An 8,622-nucleotide genomic window follows, 5' to 3' on the forward strand; every position below is an offset into this window, starting at 1 on the left:
ATGAACTAGCTTACGGAATAGTAAAAAAAAAAGTAGAATATTTTCATAGATGGGCTTTTCAAGGATTATCTCAATTAATTCTTAAAAAAATTACTTTATAAGTGCTTAATATAACCAAGGCAAACAACAGAAAAATATCTGGGGGGTGAGGGTGGAGTAAACTGCATGGCTACTGGCATCTAACAGTAATCCAATACACTGGTGGGCCGAAATGCAATACCGACTTCAGTACAACGTTACCCAGTTCAGCTGATAGCTCATACACTAGTGCAGTCAGGAAGCTTCTCACAGAGAACACTATCCTCCACATTTTCTTTTAAAAGTCCTTGAATCAACTTCAATATATTGCTAGAATATATCTACCCTACATTTCAAAATGCAGTTAAAAATTAAAAAGAGCTTAAGGGGACATCTTAAAATACCTGGAGTAAGTTAGAGAATCATAAACCCAACATTATGCCTAGATTAACTGGCTGACTGTGAGTATAAAAAACAGAATCCACTACCATGCAACCACCAGCTTATATAACAATAACTAAAAAAAAGAGAGAAGTTTAACTGATGTTTTCCATCAGTAATTCCAATCTAACTTTGCAGAAAAAGTAAACTCCACTGCTGTGTGGGACATTTTTGCTACAGGTATTGTGATCCTACTAACTCCAACCTGAAAGATTCAGTTCCTTTTGACTTTGCGTCTCAGACTCATTGAAAATCAAACCTTTTTTTTTCCCCATGGGTAGGTTCCCCCCCTCAATAAACCAGTCTAAAACACTGGAAGGAGTTGAACTCAATGATCCTTATGGGTCCTTTCCAGCTTGAGATATTCTGCGACTCTAAGACAGACACCAATTTCAGCTCCAACACAACCACTTCTGTGATGTACCCCCCAATTTTTATACCCAACTGCAGACTCAGTATGACAAACCCAAATGTGTAAGGTCTCTGTATGCCAAGCCCATCTGCTTTTTTCTCTTTGAAATCGCAAAGGAGGAGCTGTGGTACAGGATAAGCCACTTTTCAAATTGTGGCTGTTATTTCTCTCAGTAAGTTAGCAGGAAATAAGATGTAAATTAGAGCGTTAAACTTTGGTCTTGAACACACCATGTTTCTCACTGTTTCCCACCTCTCCACAGCCCCAACACTTTACTTGCTTTCTTAAAATGAACATTCCTAGAACGATCAAGAAATAGGAACTCAAGTAAAAGTCATCAAAATTCTTCTCAGTGCTAATAAAGGATGGGAAAAGCAGTGAAAAATAAACAGTTCAGTGATCTATGTTACAAAGAAAGCTTTATGATTATCCTACTTAAATTAAATGGAATTAACAGAAGTAGGCAGTTTAATAAACAGACTCAAGGAAGGATTATGCTCAAAATTCAAATTTACCATTAACTATTCGGGCAGAAGTGGGAACATAGTGATTAAAGTTGCTAGCGATACAAAGTTAGCAGAGATCATGAAAGGTTTAAAATTAAATAGTGCCACATTAAAACTATGTAGTAAGGCCACATATTTCAAGATTAACATCAAGAACTTCAGATATGAGTTCATCAATTAGAAATGACTGGAGAGAAGAACCTGAATGGTTTGCTTAACCACAAGAAAACAATGTGAGGCTGCCAAAGGAGGTATCAGAAGTATCATGCAAAAATAAGGATGTATTATGTCATTTTCAAGACACTCTGAGATCTCATGGGGCTATTTATGTTAAGAGAGATCTGCACCATTTCAGGTGGAACATAGCAGCTACTAGAATACTCTGGGGGTAAAAAGTGTTGGGAGTAGGAAACAAAACCAGCTTTTCTTAGCCTAACAGAAAAAGGTGAGAGATATTAATGCCGCCTATACAGCACAGTGGATAAAAACTACAGAAGGAAAAAAGCTATTAAGGTGAAGCAGTGCCAGCACAGCAACAAAGGTGCATAGAAGTACCATGAATTATTTTTGCCATAAATTTAGATGTCAGTACATAGCTCCAAAACAACAATGAAGTTCTACCCTGGTCCACTGAATAGAACAGCAAGCACAAAAGGTACCTACTTTAAAAAAAAAAAATAAATAAACTTTATTAGGGAATTAAATGAAATTAGGCTTTTAATAACAAGGGATGAGACTAGATAATCCAGGAAGTTCCTGCTAGTCCTTTAAAAGCAAATATGCACACTCATCTCTCAAACAGAGCAGCAATCAAAACAGCACCCATATGTTCTGCTCTGAAGCCTGTCTTTAACAGAGAAGGGCTGTTTCTCTACCGCCGGTCTTGACCAGCTCCGTCCTGTAAAGGCATACTACTACACAATACAAGATCAGCAAGGCCCACGAACCCTGCATACCACAAAACCCGTGCTTTCGGTGGCACAGTTTTTTCCAGACAGTCCCTGGGCAAAGGAAGCCCCAGTGCGAAAAATTCTGTTTGAGGGCCGGACTGCACCCGGAGTGGCGGGGAGGGATGAGCTGGAGGAGACAGAGACGGCCGTGCCCGGTCCTGCCCCTCAGGCCGGCCAGCTGCGGGTCTCTACCCGCCGGGCTGCCCCCGGTCCTGCGCGGCGGGAAGCCTCCCGCAGCCGATACTCCGCGGCTGCGGCGAGAACAGCCGGCCAGCGGCAACGAAGCCGGGCCGGCCATCGCTCACCCTCGCGGCGCCGTGGCGATGCCGTGGCGCAGCGGGCAGTGTTGCCCCTTCGCATCGCGCCGGCCTCGAACCTCCCTCCGCCGGGCTTCGATCGCCCTTTTACATAACCGGCAGGGCACCGGCCGCAGCGGTTACACAAGGGCGAGGGGAGCGAGGGCTGCACGGCGGTGTCCGTGAGGGGAAGGGGCGGCCGCCGGGTCGCTCCCCGGTCTGCCTCTCAGCTCCGTGGGGGGCGGGGGGGGGAAACGTGGGGGGTGGCGGTGTGGACAGGCGCCCGCTCGGAGCCCGCCTCGCGTCCGCTCCGGCCAACGGCCTCACCTGTCCAGGCGCGCGGCAGCCCCGCGCCTGACAGAGTGGAGCTCGCGCCGCCGCCATCACGGCCCCTTCTCCCGAGGCGGTGGCGCTTCGCCTCCGCTCCCCTCCGCCTGACTCTGTCACCCCGGAGCTCGGGGCAGCCTGCCTACCCCCGCCGGAGCGACGGCAAGACCCCAGCCCATCCCCGCAGCAGCTACTCGGCCCGGCGCTGCCTGCCGCGCTCACTCACCATCGCGGCGCTGGGTGCCGGAGGGGAGCGCCCAGCCAGCCGGGTCCCGCAGCTTGCCTTTTTTTTTTCCTTTTTTTTTTTTTCCTTCTTCTCCCCTCCCCCCCGTTTTTTAACCCCCCGACCTGGAAGTGAATCTCCCTCAGCCGGCCGAGAAGCAGCGCCAACCCCGCCTCCCTTAAAGGAACCGCGCCAGGCACGGGCTGCTGGCTCTCAGGGTGAGAGGGAACCTTAAAATCCAGGTTTAAGTATGCAAAGCGTAAAGTGTCAGGAGAAGGGTCTCCTACTCAACAAAGCGCACTGGTCTTGCCTGCTATGGTGTGTGTGAGACCTTCCCTGACGCCCCGTTGTTTTTATTTCGGAGTAATGACACCGAAGCACCTCCGAGCAGAGGCTGCTGAGGGCTGAAGATGTGTAGCAGTTCCTTGTCTTTGGGTAACCTCTCGCGACCAGAAATTCAACCTCATAATTATGCTTGTTGCTCACACATCGACCTCTGTAATTTAAATCTGTTTCCTGCCTAAACTAGTTTCTTCTGGTAATATGAATAATAATCTGCTCCAGTACAATAGGTTTTGGCTCCTGCTTCCAAGTTGGAGAGGAGTTTTGCCTTAAGCTTTTATACAAAATAATTTCAGACTTCAGATATGGTAGTGGTGATGAAAACCCATCTTCTAACAAATACATACTATAATGGATTGTTGGTAAAAAGAATAAAGTCCTTTTTTGTTTCTGGATACAAAGTAAAGAGTGATGCAACTACCCTGTCCAAGTAAAATGAAATTATAAACAGTTTACAGTCAAATGTTTTCAGGAATTGCTGATTTTATGTACAACAGCTTTAAATAATATTTATTTGCAGACCAGCAAAACACAGAAAAATTAAGGAACAATTGCTAAAATCATTTGTGTTTCCACCATCAGAAGATGACAAAATATTCTACAAACAGTATCAAACACAATTTTGCCTGTTTAAGGACTACATGTCAAAGGTCAGTTATAGTCCCAATTCTTTAGGGTGTTGATGTAGAGAAAGTAAATTATGTGCTCAGGATCTGACAAGAACAGTGTCAAAAGTCCACATGTTCTAAATTTAACCACTTAATCTAATCTGTTTAGAAGAAATAATTTCTATAATTATGGAAACAGAAATTAGCTTCGATAAGGGGGGCGGGGTTAGTACTGTTATTCTTAGTCCAGTCCATGTTTCTTCCACCTCCTAATGTCTTTTTGAGCTTCCAGGCTGTTCTTCCATACCTGTTAACAAATTCAGTCATTCACTCCAGCCTAAGCATCACCCATGTCTTGTCTTTACCCCCTTTTTTCTTATTCTATCCAGATTTATGATAGGAACTATCTTCCATTCTCCTTTCTGGGCTCAGGCAGTGAAAGCTTTGAAGCGACGGGCTGATCCCCTGCTCTCAGTGCCCATTCTTGGCCTGCCCCACTCAGGAGCTGCAGCAGCACCAGCTGCCTCGCTGTGCCACTTCGCTCCTGCACAGAGAGGCCACGCGGTTCGGTTTGCACTGACTCAACATTGGCATCAGAAAAGGCAAAGACAAAATGCCAGCAAGAGCAGACTCTTCAGGGATTTAAACCAACAAACTGAAAGAGCTTCTACTGAGCTGTGCAAACTTAAATTTTTCAAAGCTGGATTTTCAGAGATACAGTATTGCTGGTATAAAAGCAGTTTGTCTTCCAAAGACCTTCTCCAGAACAAAGGACTTGACACAAAACGTCTCCGATAGCAGTCAGCGTGGGCCAAACGGCGTGTGTCTTCTTACCTGCCTTCCCACAGACGCGTCAGGCGTTTTGGTCGACACATTTTGAAAGCCGGAATTTAGCTTCATGTGGACAACGCCTATTAACTCCAACCCAAACGCTGAAAAGTCTAGGAAGTGTTAAGAAAACGCTGCAGGAGAGGCGGTGACTGGCATTTCCGCAGCACCTCCGGCAGGTGGTGCCGCCGGCCCGAGCGGCCGGGCGCTCGCAATTAGCTCCGGCCGTTAATAGGCAGTCGGGTTTCTTCCTACGGGAGCCTATGCGCAGGGTTTAACCGGGTTTCTTTTACCCCAAAAGCTTGGCAAGCCGCCGTTATGTTACTGAAATCGTCTGGGACAAAGCGTTCGCAAACGTTCTTTCAAATTCGTTTTAACTCTGACACTTTTGAATGTAAACTTCTAATGTGCTCAGAAAACTCCGTGCTGAAAACCACTGGAATTGGATAGTCAGCCGTATTTTGTATAAGTAGCCTAATGTCAGGTTTGGCTTAAGTTTGTGCATAACTAGGGAGCACGGGTTTGTGGTGTGTCGCTAACTGCACACCGCTCCCCGGGTGTTTTCAACAACCCCGGCGCTGCCTGCTTAGAGGCGCTCGCACCGAGGGTTCCAACTCTTCGAAAAGCACCTCTAAGATCTTTTCTTGACGCACGAAAAGGAACGGCTGCTGATAACAGTCACTAGCAGTCACTCCCCCGCTCTGAAACTGATCTGAAGATTATTTAGCAGTTAATCTGAGACAGAAACAGGCGGGCAACTATTTGGGGAAGTGGTCAGGCAGCCCTGGCTTCTCGGCCGTGCATGTAGCGTGTTAATGTATGGGGTGACGTCCCGACTTAGGGATTTGGTTGTCCTGAACAGGACCTCAGAAATATGCATCCAAGGGTGCAAAACCCTGAAAGTAAAGGTTAAAAATATATCATTGCTTAAATCATCTGCGCTGATGCTGTGGGGCAGAGACAAGGTAGTGCGGGCCAACCCCCCGTCGCGGGCGGAAAGGAGCCGGGGGATCTGCGGCACCGGGCTCGTCCCGGCGGGCAGCGCCGCTCCGCGCCGCGCCGGGGGCGGAAGGCAGGTGCCAGATCGATGGCTCGGCGCTCGCGGAAGGTAGGCTCCGGATCGATGGCTCGGCTCTCGTGGTAGACAGGCTCCGGATCGCTCGTTCGGCGCTCGCGGGCGGCCCCGCTGCTGCGGCATGGCCGGATTCATCGACTTCGCGGACGAGGAGGAGGTGAGGGCCTACCTGGAGAACCTGCACGTCGAGTACAGCTACCAGTGCTTCAAGGAGAAGGACCCGGACGGTAAGCGGCCCCGCCGTGCGCCCCTGCCCGGGGGCCGGCGGCGGCCTCACCCACTCGCCGCTGCCTTGCAGGCTGCCAGCGCCTGGCCGACTACCTGGACTCCGTGCAGAAGGACTTCGCGGCGGCGGCGCGGGTGCTGCGCGACAACTGCGAGGCACACGGGCACAGCGAGAGCTGCTACAAGCTGGGGGCCTACCAGGCCATCGGCAAAGGTGAGCCGGGGCGGCGGCGGGTCCTCCGCCCGCGGGGTAGCGGGCACCGGTGTGCGGTGGCCCTGCCGGCAGCGCCAGCTGCTGCCCACGGGCGCCGCGCGGGAGGGCGGCTGGCGCCTCCGGGGACACGCGCTCTGCTGTTGCAGAGGGGCTGGGCGCCTGCCTTCCCTCCGGACCCTGAGGGAGGGACTGCCTGCCCTGCCCCGTTTATGGTCATGTAATAAAAACCCGGGAAGGGTGGAAAACCTTAAATTTCTTTCTTCTGAAGAATCAACTTTAGGTTAACCGCGTGTGTTATTTTTTTATAATTATGTCTGTATAAGTGGTAAGTAGATCCAGTGCTGAAAGTTGTTAGGTGTCCTGTTCTTAAAATTTGGATTTCTTCTCATTGCGCTGTTCTTTTTTAGAGAAAGTAAGGAAGAAATAAACTTACTGACTGTAACCTGCTTACAGATACATAAGTAGGCCCTAAGCCTGTCCAGCATGTATCTGCTGGTTTGGTAATTGGAAACAGCTAAATTAGTGAGTCTTCTTTCAACTGACAATACTAGGGAGGAAGATGATACTTACTTTTAACTGTAGTTAAGAACTAGTAACAATCTCAGTGTACCTATAGGTGTACTGGCAAAAGAATACTTAGCCTCTTAAGAAATCCATAGATGTAGTAGTGGAAAGAGCGTTTTGTCTTTTGGGTGGGTTTTTTGTCTGCGGTAAGGTGTTGAGATTACTGGGGAGTGGAGGAAGGCTTCGTCGCTTGAAGACATTAGCAAAACCTTTGTAATTAAGATAATGATAGCATCTCTCAAGTCCTGAATTTTGTTTCTAGCATCTGAAGTGAGGGATGCTGTATTTCCCAGAGAGCACTGGGAAGCATGCTGCAAGGCAGAGAGCTCCCATGTGTTTTAGTGTGTCCTTCCAGTAATCTTCTGGTTTCTTGGCTGACAGGTGGACTCGACCCAGATTTGAAAGCTGCCTACAACTCTTTCATGAAGTCCTGTGAGAAAGGTGGGAAGAAGTCAGTAAATGCATGTCATAATGTTGGGCTGTTGGCCCATGATGGGAGAGTAAACAATGATAAACCTGATCCCGTTGTCGCTAGAGACTATTACACAAAGGGCTGTGATGGCAATTTTGCTCCTAGCTGCTTCAACCTCAGTGTAATATACCTCCAAGGAGCACCTGGAGTCCCTAAGGACATGAACCATGCTTTGAAGTACTCGCTGAAAGGGTGTGAGCTGGGTCACATATGGGCGTGTGCCAATGCCAGTCGAATGTACAAACTGGGAGATGGCATTGAGAAGAATGATGCTAAGGCAGAGGATTTGAAAAACAGGGCAAAACAGTTGCACAAAGAACAGAAAGAAGCCTCAAGTTCATTAACGTTTGGGCAGTAAAACTCAGTTGCAGTTTGAAATGGCAAGTGAACTTGTTATTTAAATTGTGAGCATATGGTTTTTTGTAACAGAGAAACATCCTGTATTTGCATATGCAAATAAACTATTTTTGTGGATGCAACAAACGTGACCAACTCTGCTGTGCCTTTCTACGTTTTTAAATACACAAGTTCTTAAGTGTATTGCACATTTGCGTAGTCTGCTCTAAGGCTGCTTTGTACCACGATGGCTTGAGAAATTTGAGTAGGTTTATTTGCTGAAGGTATTGTTATCCTGAGGTTATATTTAGACTTGCTGATTTAGTTACTTTGTCTTCATACCATCAAAACAGCTCTTGGAACTAGGAGAAAAAAAGAGATGACTTGTTACAGGGAGAAATAGTAATTTGATATCTGGCTGACTTTTAAATTACATATTTAATGCCATCATTTCATCTGAGAAGTTCTGATTTCTCAATTCAGTCTGTAGGTTTTAGAGGCTTTTAGTACGATTATTTAATTTGTGCAAATGTTTATTATTTGATTGTAAATCAATGTTATGGAATTATTGGATACACTTTGATTTCTAAATAATTAAGCATTTAATTGGAGCCAAGCCAAAAATTTCTTGTCCAAGAACATCTTCAGTAAAAAACTGGATTCAGAAAAAAGGCCCATGTGGGAAAGCTGTGCAGAAACTGAGCACTTCAGCACACAAGTAAAAGCTGTTCTATAGCGGTGTGCGGTCTTGGCATGGAGTTGTAGTAAGCTGCTGTCTTCTTAAA

General features: G+C 47.2%; 2 protein-coding genes across 4 annotated transcripts in view; one reads left to right on the plus strand and one right to left on the minus strand.

Moving 5' to 3' along the window:
* The window catches only part of LOC142059150 (protein zyg-11 homolog B), a 24,214-nt gene extending 20,939 nt beyond the window's left edge, over positions 1 to 3,275 (minus strand). Inside the window, exon 1 of one of the 3 annotated variants that reach the window (XM_075097606.1) lies at positions 3,177 to 3,275. In XM_075097606.1, coding sequence (XP_074953707.1) covers positions 3,177 to 3,179 — 3 coding nt within the window. In that variant the 5' untranslated portion in view covers positions 3,180 to 3,275. Of the gene's footprint in view, positions 1 to 2,950; positions 3,109 to 3,176 lie in introns of those variants that run through there. The other 2 variants (XM_075097605.1, XM_075097604.1) reach the window with 2 other exon arrangements.
* Positions 3,276 to 6,119: 2,844 nt separating this feature from the next.
* On the plus strand, positions 6,120 to 7,989 carry COA7 (cytochrome c oxidase assembly factor 7). Its single transcript, XM_075097611.1, has 3 exons — positions 6,120 to 6,253; positions 6,325 to 6,465; positions 7,411 to 7,989. Exons 1-3 carry the CDS (start codon positions 6,148 to 6,150, stop codon positions 7,857 to 7,859), a joined length of 696 nt encoding a protein of 231 aa, XP_074953712.1. The 5' UTR covers positions 6,120 to 6,147; the 3' UTR covers positions 7,860 to 7,989.
* Positions 7,990 to 8,622: the final 633 nt, after the last annotated feature.

Source organism: Phalacrocorax aristotelis, chromosome 6 (assembly GCF_949628215.1).
Source record: "Phalacrocorax aristotelis chromosome 6, bGulAri2.1, whole genome shotgun sequence".
NCBI classification, from domain to species: domain Eukaryota; kingdom Metazoa; phylum Chordata; class Aves; order Suliformes; family Phalacrocoracidae; genus Phalacrocorax; species Phalacrocorax aristotelis.

Bases quoted from the DNA above. Each gene is read 5' to 3' on its own strand.
- COA7 (XM_075097611.1), top strand. From the start codon at position 6,148: ATGGCCGGATTCATCGACTTCGCGGACGAGGAGGAGGTGAGGGCCTAC. The intron at 6,254-6,324 runs GTAAGCGGCCCC...GCTGCCTTGCAG, and splicing joins CAAGGAGAAGGACCCGGACG to GCTGCCAGCGCCTGGCCGAC. The intron at 6,466-7,410 runs GTGAGCCGGGGC...CTTGGCTGACAG, and splicing joins CTACCAGGCCATCGGCAAAG to GTGGACTCGACCCAGATTTG.